This window comes from Pogonomyrmex barbatus, unplaced genomic scaffold (assembly GCF_055798465.1).
Source record: "Pogonomyrmex barbatus isolate J1 unplaced genomic scaffold, ASM5579846v1 scaffold23, whole genome shotgun sequence".
Taxonomy (NCBI): Eukaryota; Metazoa; Arthropoda; class Insecta; order Hymenoptera; family Formicidae; genus Pogonomyrmex; species Pogonomyrmex barbatus.
Window position 1 is genome coordinate 1,331,990 of NW_028297120.1, and position 19,681 is coordinate 1,351,670.

The 19,681-nt window shown below is 29.7% G+C and overlaps 3 protein-coding genes across 4 annotated transcripts; 2 read left to right on the plus strand and 1 right to left on the minus strand.

Annotated features, from left to right (window-relative positions):
* Window positions 1-2,366: 2,366 nt before the first annotated feature.
* LOC105427256 (tyrosine-protein kinase transmembrane receptor Ror) lies at window positions 2,367-12,535 on the plus strand. Of its 2 annotated transcripts, XM_011638924.2 has the most exons (9): window positions 2,370-3,273; window positions 7,283-7,489; window positions 7,653-7,747; window positions 8,109-8,249; window positions 8,571-8,733; window positions 8,975-9,255; window positions 9,521-9,694; window positions 9,903-10,061; window positions 10,157-12,535. In XM_011638924.2, the coding sequence occupies exons 1-9, from the start codon at window positions 3,216-3,218 to the stop codon at window positions 10,460-10,462; spliced, it is 1,584 nt and encodes a 527-aa protein (XP_011637226.2). In that variant the 5' UTR covers window positions 2,370-3,215; the 3' UTR covers window positions 10,463-12,535. The 2 variants fall into 2 exon arrangements, with proteins under 2 accessions (XP_011637227.2, XP_011637226.2); XM_011638925.2 differs by lacking the exon at window positions 8,109-8,249 and having other exon boundaries at window positions 2,367-3,273.
* A 791-nt stretch (window positions 12,536-13,326) lies between these two features.
* LOC105427257 (uncharacterized) lies at window positions 13,327-15,945 on the plus strand. Its single transcript, XM_011638926.3, has 3 exons — window positions 13,327-14,573; window positions 15,023-15,152; window positions 15,747-15,945. Exons 1-3 carry the CDS (start codon window positions 14,130-14,132, stop codon window positions 15,938-15,940), a joined length of 768 nt encoding a protein of 255 aa, XP_011637228.2. The 5' UTR covers window positions 13,327-14,129; the 3' UTR covers window positions 15,941-15,945.
* Window positions 15,946-16,256: 311 nt separating this feature from the next.
* Window positions 16,257-18,530, minus strand: LOC105427258 (GPN-loop GTPase 1). Its single transcript, XM_011638927.3, has 5 exons — window positions 18,360-18,530; window positions 17,790-18,041; window positions 17,105-17,469; window positions 16,779-17,008; window positions 16,257-16,656 (listed from the first exon to the last, which is right to left on the minus strand). Exons 2-5 carry the CDS (start codon window positions 18,031-18,033, stop codon window positions 16,308-16,310), a joined length of 1,188 nt encoding a protein of 395 aa, XP_011637229.2. The 5' UTR covers window positions 18,034-18,041; window positions 18,360-18,530; the 3' UTR covers window positions 16,257-16,307.
* Window positions 18,531-19,681: the final 1,151 nt, after the last annotated feature.

The window sequence follows — 19,681 nt, forward strand, 5'->3', positions numbered from 1 at the left end:
TAATAAAATAAGGGAGATCAAAAAATTAATCGTGTGAGTAAAGTGATACAAGTCATAAAACTATAATTTTGGAAAATGTACGAAGTATTTACTGCTACAAGTAAAAAAAAAATCTCATTTCGTTGTTCACATAATGCCTCAAGAGGGATATTATTGATGATGGGACCAGAGTATCGCTACGTCCTCTGTTTTAAAACTATTTATCATGTGTAGGAAAGCTACACAACTACCGAAATAACTGCATTAATGTAACGGGACAAAAATATAGGGCGATAGCTTTTGTCAAGTACGTGTGGCTTGAGAAAATGCTTCGGAGAAGAAGAAGAAGAAGAAGAAGAAGAAGAACCAGCGCTATTCTTGCGTCCAGGTGTGAGCTTGTAACGTCAATGTAAATATACAACACTTACGCCATTCCGACGGAAGCTTTTCGGAAACTCTTAACGTATCTCCCCCCTGTCCTCCATCTCCCGCCTTACTTTTGTGTTTCGACTTATTTCTCGTCTACTTGGTACGTGTTTTGATCTTCAGAAACTATAAACCACCGGCTTTATTAACGATCCGCTAGACGAGGATCGTCCCTGCATTGAATCGGCATTATCCCGACGGGATCGGAAACAACATCGATCGTATGCCAATGTCGAAGAGCAATTCTTTAAAATTATTTCGGATCTCGCGCGCTGCGCCATTCACAGAAACGGCCTTTCATCAGTCGTTGCTGTTTATAAGGGAGGAGAAATAAACTCTCGTATGCTCCGCATAAAATAGTAAAAGTGTAAAATATGTAGAATCTAAAAAAATCTGATCGAAAGTTTTATATCTCTCTTCTCTTTCGCGCATTCGAAATATAAACATTGACATGATTTAATGCATTACAATTAAATACAATCGATTACAAAATATAGAGAAAAATTTGTTTCGTCTTAAATATTTTATTAAATGTCATTGTATGATGATTGATATGTTGTAAATGTAGATTTTTTTTTTTTTTTAGTTGTCCAGAGTTCGATTTGCACGTTGTACAAATACGTTATGTCGAGTGACAAGTGATTTCTGACAAGTTTCGGAGCGAGTACATATGTGTGGACTAAGATACATTCATCAGGACATCGACTTACATCGAGAAGTATACACATGACTTCTGTACATTCATGTTCACCAGTCGACTTGTTTATCATGATCGGAAGCTGAAAAGTCGGGTTGTTCGCCAAGAGCAGAAGGGAGTGAGAGGTGGCAGTTCGTTAGGCAATAATGTATCAAGTTGATCACGATGGCGAACGTTAAATTTTTTATTTTTGTTCAAATTAAATAATAGATGGATTGATAAGAAAAAAGTGTGCCACTCTTTACCGATTTTCCATGTCCTTTTAATTAAGCTGTACAATCATAAAATTATCAGGGATTTAAAATGAAAACATAAAGTGCGGCTGAAATACAAATAAATAAAATCTTAAGTTGTGAATAATTAATAATAATAACAATAATAACAATGACAATAATAATAATAGATAATTAATAATTCTTAATATTAATATTTTTTTTTAATAATTTGCCAATATAAATAAATTAAATCGTCGTTAAATAATGAAGAATATTCACAGAGGCATAGAGATCACAGAGTTATTAGAAGTTTAAGAGAAAAACCTTTAATGCGGCTGAAATATAAATAAATAAAATTTTAAATTATTAATAATAATAATAGATAATTAATAATTCTTAATGTCTTTAATAATTTGACTTGTCGATGTAAATAAATAAAATTGTCGTTAAATAATAAAGAACATTGTATTCTCTGGGACGATTATAAAACGATGATTCGACTTATTTCATTCAGCTGTTATAAATGCGGCACGTTTCGAATTTAGAAAAAAGAGTTAGAAAGGAATATCTGCATGTTTCCTTCGATTGAGAATAAATAAACGATAAGCAGCGGTGATAGCGTCAGCAAGTTACAAGCAACGCGTAATGATATGACGCGCGCGTCGACGCGTGTTCATTTACACACAAACGATTTAATTACCATCTTCAGATAAAATAATCCAATATCTTTCAAGGAGAAATCGCTATCTTGAAATAACTAACGGTCGATAGATTCGTCTAGGAAGTCGAAAGAATTTTTTTTTTTTTTTTTTCGACTGTTGAACGGCTTGAAGAGATTTCCAGCGTCTGTGTATCTTCACATACAAACTTCTGTCCATTTATTATATATATATATATATATATATATATATATATATATATATGCAATATTCACGTGAACGCGTAGGTGCATAGTTCGGAATCACGTATCAGGTGTCACCAATCGCAACCGGCAAAGACGCACCCTTCTTTTAAGAAATTCGGAGGCTTACGGCGAATTATCGTTGCTAACGTAGGTCGGACCGATGATGAACCGAGTTAAAATCTCTCGTAAATCCCTGTCACGTGTGTATGCGTGTATAGATTCACGTACACGCGTGCCTCACGAGTGATCGTGGTGGTGCTTCGCGTACACGTAGCAAAGCGAGGGAGTCTCGAAGGCGGTCTTCAGTTTCGGTTAAGCATTCGTCGAAGAGAGAGAATCCATCTCGCTTCGTCTCCGGGTTTCCACCTACGCCGTTTTCCCCCGTCAAGTTAGCCCGGGTGTCACACCGAGGTTTCGGCTTCCGGCTTAAAGCTTTAGCTACCCACCCACGCTGTCGCCGTTCCTACGGGGAGTGCGTGCTCAAAGGACTTCCGTTCTCCAACAATATGATTGGTCGCTACTACGGGTCCGATCTCGGCCAGATTTATGAAAAGGACCGGCAATGGAAATTGGAAAGGTCTGAAATCAATGTGACTCTAAATCGGGAATAAAAGTAGAGAACAAAAATGTGGAATTCGTTCGGTATTTTATTATTTGTCACGTGATGGTGCGTATGATGTAAAACGAAGGAGAAAGAGAAAGAAGGAGATTCTGTGATTTGTCATCGTGGCGACAATCATCCACGGCAATTTCTCGGATTTTTGATAAGACTTCGGTCCATTCGGATATCAAGGTCCAATGTGACGTTTATTTAGCAGCAGTTAATACCGAGGAATCTCTCTCGCCAAAAGTAATGCAATTAGTATGTCGATGGTAATTGTCGGTTTATCGTAAAGAAGAAAGTGCAAAGTGCGGCAAACGAGTGCGAAGAATTATTTTTTTCAACCGGAGAGGGTGGTTTAGTTCATTCGGCGTTTATTTGCACGGACGCACGATGCACAGACAAAGAATGTCGAGAAAAAGAGGTCTTTCTCCTCCCGAAACACGAATAGGTAAGATTACCTCTTTAATCTTTGCATATAAAATCCTGTCATTTCTGTTATATTAAATATGGATATTTTTCTTCCGAATGCAATAAATTTTTTTCTCGATGTAAATATCATTAAGACATTAATTAAGGGTACAAATTATTAATATTATAATAAATTATAATATTTAGAAATTATTATGCATTATGATATTAATTATGTACGGAAATTATAATAAATTAATTTGATAATTTCTAAAAATTATGTAGCTTTTTAACGGGAAATATACTTTTTATAAACAATTTCCGTTGTTATATTTTTTACGTAATTAAATACTTATAAAGAGACTGAAAGTTTGTTTTGACATACGCGTTTGCTTGCGCCAAGAAATCTTGAAAGCTTCTTTTGAGAAATCTGAATACACACGGTGGCTTGTTCCTCGTCTCATTAAGTTAATAGATTCGTGGAATGAACAAGAGTCGTCTAATTTGTATCAAATTCAATTAGGCCTGTTACCGTAAAGTATCAAGAATCTACCATAATCAGTGATAATTATATACATAATTACTTCAGAAATTATTCAATGTTGATTATAAGAAATCATTAAACCGATAAGAATTTTACTGCTGTTTTGTGAAAGAGTATTATCTCAAATGAATTTTAATTGGAATATTTCTACATGTTGCATTTCTATTTCTATCAAATATTTTGCTTGCATAGTGCATTATTGTTTAAATATTTGAGTTAACGTTTATGTTAGATAAGAAATAGAAAACTATAAATTGACTATAAATTGACTATAAGTAATATTCCAAGAATCAATGAAGTAACTCAATGACGAATCAATGATCATATCTACGTAGTAACCTACAAGTATTTATTTCTGTTTAAAATTTTATAAAAATTTAAAGAATTTAAAAATTTTATAAAATTTCAATAAAAAAATATTTTTTTATGTGAATTTATAATATAATAACTTTTATAATTTACTACATACTTTCCTTAATATTTAAATTTGAGATAATATTTGAGATAAGCGATTAACGTGACGGTTAAAAATTTATTTGTGATAGATTATCTTATTATAGACTATATCATATTTACTAACAAACATCCTATCTGTTTTTACTTCTAATTATTAACTACTTAGTAATAATTTAAAATTATTGTGTTTTTCGTAATATACAAATTTTTTTTATATAATATATATAAAAATAAATATAAATTTATTATTTAAAAGACAGAATTTATTATGTAAAGATACGAATATCGGAAACTAGATTAAATTTATCTACTATTTATCTATTTTTTTAATTATCTTATTATCTAATTATCTTATCTTTTTTTCTTTTTTTCAACAAATCAACAGATGTTCTTCTGAGAAGAAATCAGAAACCAAACCTAGTTTTTATTCTTGATTGTTATCTTTAATATCGGGTATCTTCGAACTTTTGATAAGTTTGCCTCGAGATATATAATATTATTAACAACATTTATAGATAAATGTTAAAGATAATTTTTATTTAAAATTACATATGTAATATCACAAGTAAGACAAAAAACAATAAACATTTTCTTTTTTCATTTATAAGCTTAGTAAATTAAATAGAATTAGTATTAAATTACAAACAAACACATACATAGTAAAAATGATAGCGTGTTAATAATAAGAGATGTAAAGAAAAATGTAAATAAAATTTAAATAGTTCGTTTTAAAAGAATTTCGATAATTATTAAACAGATTTCATTATTAACATAAAATTATAAGTAAATGTAGCTAATTAGAAATTTTCGATCTCTTTCAATAATCTTTCACCCTAAAAAAATAGAGATAAATAAGGTTTCAAAGATAAATAAGGAGTCTATCAATGATAAACCTTCGATTTTATATACATTTGTATTTGTATTTGTATCTATATATTGTTTCACGATCATCCCATGATATTTCCCACCGATTTCTTTCAGTATCTCCATGAATCGTACATTTAGGCAGGATGATGCGTCCGTACATATAATGCCTCTATTGTAGTCTATAGACTTAAAGCTTGGATTCGCAAATAAACGCGTCTCAGCACACGTGATTGCATTGAAATTTCCAAATTTACCATCAACTAACCATAACAGTTATAAAGATAATATATCAAGTTCGATTAGGTTCACATGTCATTCCCATATGTTACTGTTTTTATTAAGTCCAAAGCATTCGTCAGTTTGACTACTCAGTAAACTTTTATTTTAACATAGTAAGAATTTGAATTGAACATTTGTGCACAGAATGTTTATCTGAATTTTAATGATAAACTAGAAATATTCATTTTCAACTTTAAAACAGCCGACACAAAACACAATTAGATATCAATTTTATAAATAAAAATTATAAAACGGTTATTTGCAACTTCTGATACAAATTTATATAAATTTCCTAACAAATTTTAATTCAAGATTTGATTTAAATTACCAAGACGCTTAATAATAAATATATAGAAAAAGCAATTAATAGTGGCTTTCTTTAAACATTTCTTTGAAAATAATTAAATTTCGCACTCGTCAAGAAAACATTATTATGTAACAGATATAAAAACTAAGTTATGTAAATAATTTTGCATTACATCATAATTACTGGATATAAAGCATAAACTAAAATAATTCTTCGCAAACTTTACTACGCACGATATTCGATGCTATCGAGGGTCAACTGACGGAGCCAATAGTGGTTTCTATGTCGCGTATGTGGCAAAGAGCAGAGGTCAGTAATAATGTAATGTAAATGCGAAAATGCGGCGAAATGTCTGCAGCTGCATAATTGATTGGCGATGGATGGCATCGAAGCGAATTAATCCTCGATAAATTGTAAACGCGAGATCGCTGCCGGATTCCTCCGGATTTCCTCGGGTCCTCCTCTCGAGATGGTCAAACGAGATGGCCGATCGTCAAACGTGACGATCGCGTCGCTTCTACGACGAAGGAGAAATCATTTCCTTCTTCTTGCATTTCTGTCACACAAGACTGTGATGAGTCATCTCGCTCATTGGCTCATTACGTTTTACGTTTTATTTCACACGCGTTGCGATCAATATCGCTGAACGCGGCGTGTCGAGTGCGCCGATTGATCGCTCTCGCTGAGAAACGAGTCGATCTACGTAAATACGGGAGAAATCTTGTAATGAAGATATATTTTAACGGGCATGGAATATACGGGGCGATAATAGGTATACATAGCGAGACTCGTTGTCGGAGAGCGCTGACCGCAGAGATAACGCTTTGACCCGTTACAAGCTCCAAGAGTTACCAAATGAATGCCTTCACTGTCTCTATCTTCCTGTGCCCAATCCAAATATGCGGCCCTTTTTCTTTCCTGGCTGCCCTTTACAGTCCGTTTGCGATGGTCCTGCGAATCTGCGACGGCGATCTCTTTACTCTCGGCACGAACGACGCGGGGCGACGGCGAGATTTCGTTCGCCGCAATCAAATTCTCCTGCCATTGTGAAACATTGTAATACAAATGGAATTTTAAAGCCTCTTTATTTTTGCGAGCCGTTTATTTATGCGAGTCGTATATGATTTATTTATTCAAAGCTGAAAGGTCACATAAATATCTTTACTAATGTTCTTATAAAAGCAGTTTTTCCAACATTTTAAAACATTACGCACGTTTCCTTATCACGTAAAGATTCTACGAGGCAATAGATTCTTAATTTTATTAATAATGGGTAAGACTTTATTATAATAATAATAATTGGTTTATTATATATTTGTTTGCTTTACAGATTGAAAGTAACATGCACGCAACAAAATTATTTCCTGAAAAATAAATTTGTTTATTTTTAATATATTTTGCACAAACGAAACGAAAATCCTTAAATTTCTGTTAAATTTTAATGATATTAAATATATATTCATGAGACAAACTATTCAAACTAAATTTTTTCGTTTTTAAAAAAAAAAAAATATTAGCTTTTGAACTTCCGAAAATATAGATTAACTACTGAAAAAAGATAAAAGATGAAAAAAAAAACAAACAATCCTGTTGCAGATTTATCAGTGAACGCACCAAATCAACACAAATCAGACGTGCAATCGAATTATGAAACTTTCGAGATTAAAGCATGCAAGGATAATCCGCATATTTGCGGAAAGGAAGCGGCCTGCCGAAGTTTCCCGGATAGCACTTCGAAATGTGTGTGTCCACATGATTCATCTCTACCCACATCGGACTTAAGATGTCCGAATCGTTTAACCGGTAAAGTTACTCAACTCTTAGAACTCTTCACTACGGAAGAAAAGCAATGGATACAATAACTAACTAATTTAATGGAAAATTGAAAATTATTTCATAAAAAAAAAAAAAAATCAATGTTACAATTAATTCAAACATGATGTAATAAGACAATAATTTCTTACAGTTCCTGCAACGCCACGTCCTATACATAATATTATTCTTCCAAACGGTAATATTGGAATAAGTAGTACGAGCACGCGTGAACCGGAAACTGAACAGGTAATTTCATCGCTTCCACATAATTCTACATAATTTGTGATATCATAACGCGTATCCAGGATTTCTTTTGTAGGGGAGTTTTCATCAACACACATAAACAGTAATTTTTTGTGTTAATGAATGCTTTGCTTTTTTGGATATTTTAGAGCTTAGAATATCTTCTCGTTCCTAATTTTGAATGAGAAAAATATTAGATTTTGTAATTTTAACTTTTTTTAACTTTAATTTAACTTTTTTTTTTTAATTTCGGGAGAGTTTGGACTCCCTGAATCTTTTTCCCCTGGATATGCCCTGAATAATGCGTTACTATAAGATGTTAGCATTAATTTAAAAATATAATTATTTAAAATTAATATTACAGGTGGAGGAATTAAAATTTAAAGTACCTGAAATAATAGGAGTAACTATAGCTTTTGTCACAGTAATTCTGCTTTTGTTAAGCATTGTGTATGGCATAAGAAGGCGAAGTTATAACATAAAATCACAAAGAAATCCTTTAGATGTAAGTTGTTATATTTTTTGTCATATTTTTCAAATAACGCTTATTCTTTCATACATCAAACTATTATATTTATTGCAATTATATTCTTTCTCTTACTTCTATCTATCTTTTTTATAAATCTAAAATTTTATGCTTTTTATGTTTTTTTTTTTTTTTTAATGTTTTAAGTGTTATTCTAAATATAATTTCTAAAATTATTTTTTCAATTTTAATTTCTGCATTCTTTTATTAATAAATAATTATATATAATGCCAGAATCTTTTAGTAATCATATTTTTATTAATTTTTAATAATTATTCCTAATTTGTCGTATCTTGCCAGGGAACTCCAATAAATCTAAAGAAAGGGATATTATTAGCGCATAAGTATACGTCTAATCCTCAATATTTCATCTGCAATTCTCCAGAAGTCCCGATTATACAACGAGAAAGCCTCACTTTCCTGCATGACATCGGCGAAGGATGCTTCGGAAAAGTTTACAAAGGTAAATAAAATCATTTTATGTAAAATGAATGTAAGTAAAAATGTAAAGTAAAGAAGAAACAAAATTAGTAAAGATTCATAAATAAATCTTTCTCCCCAGAGAATAAAATTAATTCTTATTTCAAAGAAATTAGAAAAGGAAGCCATATAATAAATACCTCTCAATGTTTTACACATTGGAGTTATCGTCATAGAATTGCTACATAATACATGCTAGGATTTTTGCAATAAAAATCTTACAGGTGAATGGCGCAACGGAGACGCGACAGAAATTGTCGCCATAAAGGTCTTAAAGGACACCGCCACGCCTGAAACCGAACAGGACTTTATGCGTGAAGTAGACATCATGTCCACGTTTGGTCACACGAATATTTTGTCCTTGAAAGGCATGGTACTGCGAGACACGACGAACAATCCGTGGATGGTGTTCGAGTATATGCCGTATGGCGACCTCGCCGAAGTACTACGGTCGAATTCTTCACAATTCAGATCGTCAAAATCCGAACTACAGCCATTAACAAAGGTATCGCCATTACCTGATAATTACCTAGCTAAAAAAAAAATTTGCAAAAAAAACATTTCGGTAAAATACGCTAAAATTTCACGTTTAACTGTCGTAACAATTCTTATATTTTACATCATGACTCATCGTTCACGCAGATTATTATGATTTTCTTCTATCTGAACCGCTTTGTATGTCACGCACGTGCATGATACATATGTAATTCTAGTGAAATTTTTTATCAGTAGAAGTAATCGTGATAATAATAGCGTGCCATTATTTATAGGATTCACTACATTGGATCTCGATTCAAATTGCGGCTGGCATGACTTACTTGTCGGCGCAAAGATTTGTGCATCGTGATCTAGCATGTCGAAACTGTCTGGTAGGTTCAGGCTTAGCAGTGAAAATCGCAGATTTCGGCATGTCGCGAGACATTTACACTTGCGATTATTACAAGGTGAATTTTTTTTTTTTTTTGAAATTTATATAGATGATATATTTATACATGGAGACTCGTAAAAACATTTTCTTAAAAAGAAATTATTTGAGAAGAGATCTTCTTATATTATCTTCTCTTTTCTCGATACACTTATTATATTATTAGCAGGAAATAATTGTGTAATTTTTAAATCGTATAATTATTTATAATTATAATTAACGTTCAGATTGGAGGATCACGTCTGTTACCAGTTCGTTGGATGTCACCCGAAAGTGTGATATATGGAAGGTTTACCTTAGAGACCGACGTATGGAGTTTTGGTGTTGTCCTCTGGGAAATATATTCATTTGGAAAGCAGCCATACTATGGATTCAGTAACGAAGAGGTCAGATCATATGTAAAAACAAGCAGACTACAAAAATTCCTTCGCATCAATTCTACGGGAGAATTTCGAACTTGCTTCTCGATATTTGTTCCCAGGTTGTGAAACTCATACTTCAAGGAACGATGCTTACTCCGTCAGATGAATGTCCGCCTATCGTTTGTCAAATAATGTACGACTGCTGGAAGATTGAGCCGCGGGAACGAATCAAGTTTTCCGATATTCTAGAAAGATTGGAAAAGGCGCAAGGCGCTAAATTAGCCCAGCAAGGGACATTGCCCAGACCGCCGCAAGGTCCGGTGACAGTGCGTACTCCGGATGTTTTAGATCCGGACGGTTACTTGCTTCCGGCTCCTACGATTCCTCGCGAATATCTACAGACCCTTCCAGCTCTGTCAGACTAATACATTTGTAACATTGAGAAAAAAATCTCTGAAAATCTCCTGTAAATCTCCAAAAGCTGCTCCTTCGCATAAGCGCATAAACGATGCAAAAGATGAAATCCGAAGGAAATCTGTTGGATGAATTCTTTGGATAAAATGAAAGAAAAGATAAAGTCAGTAAGCAAATAAAGATAAAATAGTAATATAAAGTTGTAAAGTGTACAGCTTAGTATACGTTAAAACTGACGAGTTAACGTTATACTAAGTAGTTCTTGTTATTTTCGTCAGAATGAACGGTGCTTACTATTAAAACGATTGGAGATAGAAAAAAATATTATAAGGCAAAATTGAATGATAATAATTTTAAATGCTTTGCATTTCTATATTCTATTTTCATAGATTTTTATACATAGATCACAAAAATGCATATGTCTATTTTTTATACGTTTTCTTTTTAATAAAACTTCGTATATTTTGATGTACTAATTGGTATACAGTATTTCTTTTTAAAAAAAATAATTGTAAAGTTTATTTAAAAATTATTATATAATTTAATAATTTAATAATTTAATAATTTTAAAATTACCTTCGATTTCATTTTGAAAAAAAAAAAAAACAAAATATCTCAAGAAATATTCAATTTCTCAATTATTTTACACATAGAATAAGAAACAGATCAGTTAACATAAATAAAATATATATTTATTTTCTTAAAAAATATATATAATTATATATTACAAATTGCATTGTATTTTTCAAGAGACAATTGCAAATTTTCTTTATATAAATTTATTTCATTATTCTTTAGATAAAAGTATTAATATATGATTATTAAAAAATAAATATGTTATGAAATATTTCATATTTTCTATCTAAATATATCAAAATAAAATATTAAAAAGATTGTAAATTAACAATTTTAAAATATAATGTATAATAGTTTATTTGTAGAAAAGAAAAAGTTTCATTGATTAGTGCACTCAAAAATATGAAATTTTATTTTTAAAAATATACAAAAGAATTGCGCTTTGTAACAGCACAAAGACACATAAAAATAATATATAAATGCAAAGCATACTTTGAAATATGAAATATATCTTTTGCTTTATGACATTTTTTCTACTTTCAGTTAAATACTCAGTCAATACGTTCAGTAAAATACTCTGTATATAAACAAATGTAAATATTTTATAAAGACTTTGATAAATTTGAAATTAATTTTTATAATTTTTCAAATCTCAAATATTATATACTTTTGTAATTAAGTTTAATTAAAAATTCAATAATTTTTATATCAATTTTTTAATGTAATTTTTTAAGGATTTTTATTAAAAAGATTAATTTGATTCAATTAATCGAAATATTTTTATGGCAATTTTTATGACTTATTCGAGATGTCTTATGGATAATAAAATTTTTATAATAGAAGATTTCGATAAATATCTATTTAACATTTATGATCCTATATTACAATTTAATTAAAAAATGCTAAACTAAATTATAAAATCAATTGTATGACACTTTATTTTCACTAATTAACCAATTGGTTAACAAATTGAAAATTTTAAATTATAATAGAAATAAATGATTATAGAACACATTCTCATAATAATTATAATTAAATATAAAAAATATAAAGTATGTGTTACATGAGGATTGTATGAAAGCTTGAAGTATTAAAGCTTTCAAACATACGTCCAAGAGATAGTATTAATGTCATTTATGTTAGGGCTTTTATTAATGTCTTTGAAGTGTTGTAATATTTTGAGATAATTAAGAAAAGTAATAAATAAAAATAAAAAAGTAATAAGTATCCCTTAAAACCGATTGAATTAATTTGGAAATTATATTGAGTTTATTTAATAAAATAACATATCAAATTTTTTATCTGAGCTTTATATATCGATATATTTGCTTGCAAAGAAGTTCCACAAAATGGTTTAATTAATGGTTAAATTAAGAAATGTGAATAAAAAACATTTTCGATAAATTACGCAAATGTAATTATTTTCAATTTAATAATTATAATAGTGATATAATATTGATTAATGTAATTGATGATTTTTATTAAAAAAAAATTTATTGTCATGACAATTAATATTCTCGTTTCTCTTCTTCCGATTCAATTCTTAAAAGATATATATTTAAAAGGATTTACAGAAACAAAAAAAAAATAAAACGCATGTAGGATGCATGATTTTTATACTTTTTGCAATTACTTTAATTTAATAATTTTTAAAAGAAGTGGAAAAATAAATAATGAAAAAATATATTAAAATGATAACATTTTTCAATAAAACAACATTTGCAATCAATATAACATAAGATTATAAAATATATAAAAAACTCGTTTTTTAATATATTTTAGTAATCAATATTAAATTAGATATTTAACACTGAATTATACGTATACACGCTTTCATTGTTGATTATATACAATTAAATTCCAGTTTTGTGTGTGTGTGTGTGTGTGTGTGTGTGCGCGCGCGCGCGCATATAATTATATATATATATATATATATATTATATTTTAATAATATGACGGTCCGTATCGGTCAATTAAAAGAATTAATTAAATCGTCGAGTTGGTAGAAATGATCGCTTTAATAGAATTAGAATTTATACAAGAGTGGTTTTTTGCGGCGCGTCTCAATTTCGTGTCTCGCAATTGAATGTCTCGATCTGCTCGCAAGGTCGATCGTCCACATATCATCTTTCTTCCAGATCTTTCTAATAGAAAGTCAAAATATTTTCATTTTGTTATTATTGTAAATCTTCGTTATATTTTAAATGTTTTGAATGATTATAGGAGTTGCAAATTATTTTACTCCACGACCGCAAGTACCGAATTTTAATTGTCATTAAATCTATCCGAATCCTACGTAACGAGGCATTCGGGAGATGCGAACAGTATATTATTCTCGCTCAGCGCGAAACGGCTGAGCAAAATTCGAGTTTAAAAAAAGAATACGGTTATTATTTTTGCTGGCGATTCCGCGTAAATATATAACGGCTCCGAGTATTCTAACTGTGTGTGCGTGTATATGTGTGCCTATCTAACGACATCGACAATTCGACTTTAAGAGTCGTGGCGATATACTCGCCACAATATATTGATTAGAAAAATTTTCGTTGTCCTTTCATTTTTTTTTTTTTGATGTCGTTATTCAAGTTTGATAAATCGACAAAAGTTTGAAATATTTTTTCAAATTCGCTGCATTATATACAGTCATTCAATGTATATACTGATTTCTCATAGTTCAATAAAAGTGCGGTTAAATCAAACTGCGATGAATATAGAACAAATTAATCTACATTGAATCGGTGTGAACAGAAGCAGAAGAAAGGATCTTTTTTTTTTTTCTTTTAAAAACATTTTAAAATAAAATGTGAGAAAAATAGGAAAAAATTTAGTAATAAAATATGTATCGGGAAAGAGATCGCGGATCCAGACGTAAGACTGATTCTCGGCTGGCGACGCGTTTTTCCGGGAGCTACTTTGATTATTGTTGCTGTGATACGACAGTCTATTGTTTCGAAGATATTCTCGGGAAGAAGAACGAGACAAGACACGTACGAAACGAGACGAGACGGGACGTTCGAAACGCGCTGCCTCTGAATTCGCGCGCGATTATCCGGCTGCGTTATCCGACGTTATCGGACGTTGTGCCGGCGACGATCACCGGGAATGTACGAGGATTGCGTGCTGCAATCGATGCGGTTTCCGCAAAAGCTGTGGCGGATCGTGAACGAGTGCAAAACCGGGGCGATCCAATGGAGCGCGAACGGCGACACCATACTCCTCGATTACAAGAAATTCCAAGCGGAGTATCTGGACGCGCGCCGGCCCATCTTCAAGACGAGCAACATCACGAGCTTCATCAGGCAGCTGAATCTCTACGGCTTTCGCAAGGTCGCGTACCACGGCCGCGACCAGATGTGCAACTCCTGCAACCCGCATGTGCACGAGTTCCTGCACGACAACTTCCGCGCCGACCGGATGGATCTGCTCTCCAAGGTGTGCCGGAAGGCTGGCGGAAAGAGCAGGTGCTCGCAGCAGGAAGCTGCGAAAGCCACGAAGGAGAGTTCGCAGTCGGAAGCGAATCGTGTATCTCGCTTAAAATTGTGCCAGGTATATCAATCATCAAATGGGAGGATCAACTTTTTTTTGTTCTATTCTATTTCTTATTTATTATATATAATAAAAAAGTTCATATAACTTCTCATTTGCGTTGTAAATTAATGATTAAAATGAGACAAATTTGATATTATTAATTCTTAATAATATGTGTATAAATTAATTAGATGCCCTTAGATTTATCTATTCTTATTGAAACCACGCCATCTTTTTTCATGCTAGAATCCGGTGATTGCTCGAACAGTAGTCTAAAGTTATAGAAAATAATGGAATTTCGATTATTTTACAAATAAAATCTGAATTTCGTAAAAGTAGACACTAAATTTATATATTTTAATATTATTTAATATATTAGAATTTTCAAAATATTTATAATTTTTTTTAACAATATGATTTGCATTTATGTACATACATGTAATATTATAATTATCATGATTTACAAGTTGGCTCTAACTGAAACTTTGGAGCAAATTATCCAAGAATATCGGAAAGAGCATAATCAAGAAAAAAAACCGATTATAATGAAGGATGACACTCTGAAAAGAATAAGAAACTCTCAAGAAAAAGATGCAGGTATAATAAATACTGAAATTTATATTAGAATATATTCAAATTTTTCACAAAGATCACAAAGTTTAGTTTTCTTATCAATTTTCTAAGAGCAGAATAATAAATTTTTATTATAAGTTACACTTAAATTATTTTATTATGATGCAATTTGTATTTTTGATTATCTGCATTATCTGTTATATTTTGTCATAATAGATTTTTACAGATATATGACATTTTGATGAATAGAAAAAAAAAGATTTTAATATATATACTTCGAAACCAATTATATATATTCTTGATATCATGAAAACCTGTTTTTATTATTAGTCAATAAGAGAATTACATTTATAATTTTTCACATGTTTCTCATTTCATCAAAATCTTAGCATAATTTAAATGCTTGTACTTTTTTTTATATATAAAGTTTTGATATTTTTTATATATAAAGTTTTGATAAAGTTTTGACTTATGTTTTATATATTTAACAAATATGTATCACTTATTAACATCAAATTTTTTCTTTCTTAAACTTTAACTCAAAAATTATTATAATTTCAATAATTCTTATATGTCAAATATTAATGATTTAAATATTGTCAACTATATATGTTTTAGTTCCTGTTTTGTACGAGATAGAATTCAATGGTGTTCCAAATCGGAAACCTATCAAAGAACAAAATATAAAATATTCGGCATTTCTTCCTGTTAAGATTGATACATCATCTGAACGCAAATCTGTCTCATCATCTTGGCACATTGCTACCATGAATAAATGTAACCTGCATTTCAATATTCAAAACATTCATTAAAATCAGTTGAAGCTTAAAACTGTTTTTTCCTTGGATTATTTATATTGTTCACAACATATAAAATACTTATAAAGTTTCTATGTTACATTTATTAAATTATAAATATTACATTAAATAACGATAATTAGTAATTGTTGATAAGAAATGATTACTTATTTATAATCGTTATAATAAACTCTATTGCAATGTATATACAATAGTGAAAACTATCAGTATTAATTGGAGTTTAAATAAAAAATTTTATTTTATGATGGGAAACAAGATTTGTGCGAGTTTTTTTCTTAATCAGACCATTTGAAAAAAATTAAAACATTAATTTTGTTGTTAAATAATGTATTTGTAAATAAATCTATAAAAATACGTTGAATTAAGATAGTCCATTTTTACTTGTACTAGGTTCAGATTCTTGATTATTCCTTCGTTTAGCTTGTTCCATTTTATGTCTTTCTAAGAAAGTTTTAAATGATTCCTCATCTTTCTTTTCATCTTCATTTTTCTCAAAATCATTTTCCGTTCCATCCTCGTCTTCGCTTGATTCATTACATGCATGTTTCAAATAAATTTCCGAAGTCTCGCGACCATTATTGACCGTTGTCACAAGAGATACAGTTTCTCCCATTACTTTTTTACTAGCCTTTTCTAATTGTTCCTTCTCTATTTTTTTTCGTTGAGTCTCCCTTTCCGTCTTAATTCTATCCCAGTCTTTTTTATAAGTTCTTTAAAAATAAAATAAATTACTCTATATTACGAAAAATAATATATAGAAATGTGCGATGCACTAATATGGCAATATAAAATTATATAAAATTATGTATAATTAAGACATGGCACTTCTTACGTTTCATATTCTTTCACAGCAGCTTCAACTAGCTCCAAAAACTTATCAATTCCAGCACCGGTTACCGCAGAAACGCCACAGCATTGTAAATGACTATAAAATTCATCCAGCGTAAGTGCCATGCTACGTGTTAAATTGTTGATGTAACCACCTTCCATATCAAGTGCTTCTTGAAAGGCTTCGAAATCGTGCATCCATTCAATTGCATATCTATGTTCAACAATATCGATCTAAAATTGATATCAATATTTATTAATTGTATCTAAATTGTTAAAATATTATATACATAAAAGAAATTATATATGGTTAAAAAGAGATTTAATTACCTTGTTCATGATTACAATAAAAGGTAATTTAGTCTTATAAAGTATAGAACAAGCATATAACATATTGGACATGAATGTAACAGGATTAACACTCTTAACAGTGTCCATCACGTATACAATAATTGTTGGAAATTGAGATGCTAATGCTTCTGTTATAATTGATCCACTGGCCGACCATGTAAAAACCTCAATTTGCCCTGGTGTATCAAAGATCACATAATTATGTTCTTTATTAGCTTTGTTAATAAGTTCGATAACTTGATGAAACTTTGTAGTAAAAAGATTTAGACTTGTAACTATGCCACCATTTGGGCCCAAGTTATATTGCTTCATCACTTCTTTATAATTTACAGTATCTTTTATATCTAAAAAAATATAGTTGTTTAAAATTAATATTGATAATAATTAGCATATAATTGCATGTATATTTACAATACTAGGAGGTCAAAGTTATTAACTAAGCAACTAAGATTAAATATATTTGTAGAAATATATTTACTAGATATGTTTATAGAATATATTTATCAGAAAAAAATAAAATAAATTTCAAAATATAAAGATTTATTAATGTGAATTCTATTGATCTCTCTATTGACAATCACAAGCTTGATTTTGCATATATATTTATACTTAATATTCTATATAAGTAAATATATATATTTTGTCAAGTTAAGGAATTTATTACCAATATTAGCAGGATATGGAACTTCTCTACAAGCAGGATCCAAATTAACAGCATACGGTTTGCCTATATTATACAATGTAGAAACAAGTCTGGATACAAATGATGTTTTTCCAGCACCAGCCATTCCAAGTACTATGATACATGGTATTTTTCTTTCATTTGTCGATTGATTCTCTGTTGCAGATATGTTAGAAGCAGCATTTTTTGCTTCTGTAATATTTAAATTATCCTTGAAATCCGTCATTTATAAATCTGTGAATTTGAAATTGCATATTTCATTTTTACTGTGAACAAAAATTGTTATAATGTATCGATAATATATCTCTATTCTATTTTCCTACTTAGATTTAATAATTAAAAAAGAGATATAATTGTCAAAAGAAAGTTATGTAAAGAATACATAATTATAAAAATTTTTTTCTCTGTTATGTATCTGTTATGTATTTCATAAAGTTAATCACATCCGCAAAAATTTCTTTCATAAATATTTATATGGAACAATTTATCTTACAATTTATTTAAATATTTATTCGAAATACATAACAATTATATATATGTTCTTTTACGTACGTTGTGCTTTTATCAATGATTTGTGATGATTTGAACTGATTCAATCGCACTGGAATTAACGTCTCGCGTGTTCTCATACATAAAAAAAAGTCTATATCTTCTCCCATACAACAAACACGCATTATAGCTTTCGCACCACTGAACACCACTAGCCTCACAGATCATATACTAAGAGAAGTAAAAGCTCTGTATATAAGATAGGCAACAAAAGATGAGACTGCCATCTGGTGGAGTGCGAACTAGCTTGAAATTTACTTCTTTGAAATCAATATTAAATGATAATTAAATAATTAAGTAGGTATGTAAAATTAATAAAGACAAAGATAAACACTGTACAAAATAAACATATTTATTACAAAATAAACCGCATAAATACATTATGAAAATATTTATAAAATATATCAAATATATCAATATATAAATATATTTTTGTCAATACAAAATTCTATAACAGTATACAACATGTATAAAAATCACACGCCTAAGATAACGTTATGCTTTTGACAGGTGCAAGTATATGTAATTAATCCCTCATTTTATTTTTCATTTTTTAAATTAAAAATAAAATGAGAGACTAATTATATTTGTTTTTTAACTAAAAATAAAATAATACAAAAAGTAAAATAAAAAATAAAAGTAAAATTAAATTAAAAGAGAACAAAAAAATAAAAGTAAAATTAAATTAAAAGAGAACAAAAAAATAAAAGTAAAATAAAATTAAAAAAGAATTTAAAAGTAAAATAAAAATAGAAATAAAAATAAAATAAAAAGTACAAAGAGCTGATATGACATTACATAAGAATATTATAATGATTTTGAATATTATAATGAAATTATATTGAATATTATAATGATTTGATTTACGTTTTTGATTTCATAGCAGACTATTTTTTTATTTTATTTAAATATCCTTGTGAAATTTGCTTTTCCTGGTTTATTATCTTTAATGTATTTGTAAATAAAAAATGGCACACACTTATTTAAGATCATGCGTTCGCAATTATGCAATGAACATAACTGAATATGTCAGAGTTTTCAAAATAAGTTTTAAAACGATCTTCTAAGAGAGAAATATGTCTGTATTGTATCTAAAAATTTATACATACATTCATGTATGTTTTTTATAAATCGCATTACATTCTCGTTTGAATATATAAATTAATCGAGTAATATTATCATACTCTTTGAAAGAAAGAAATATTTGTTTTTCTGTAATTTCTGAAAATAAGCTACGTTAACAGGTCTCACAATTCTGTGGAATGTTTATTTTTTTAAATATATATCCTGCTTGGCATATGCCAATGCCTGATTATTTTCTGTGA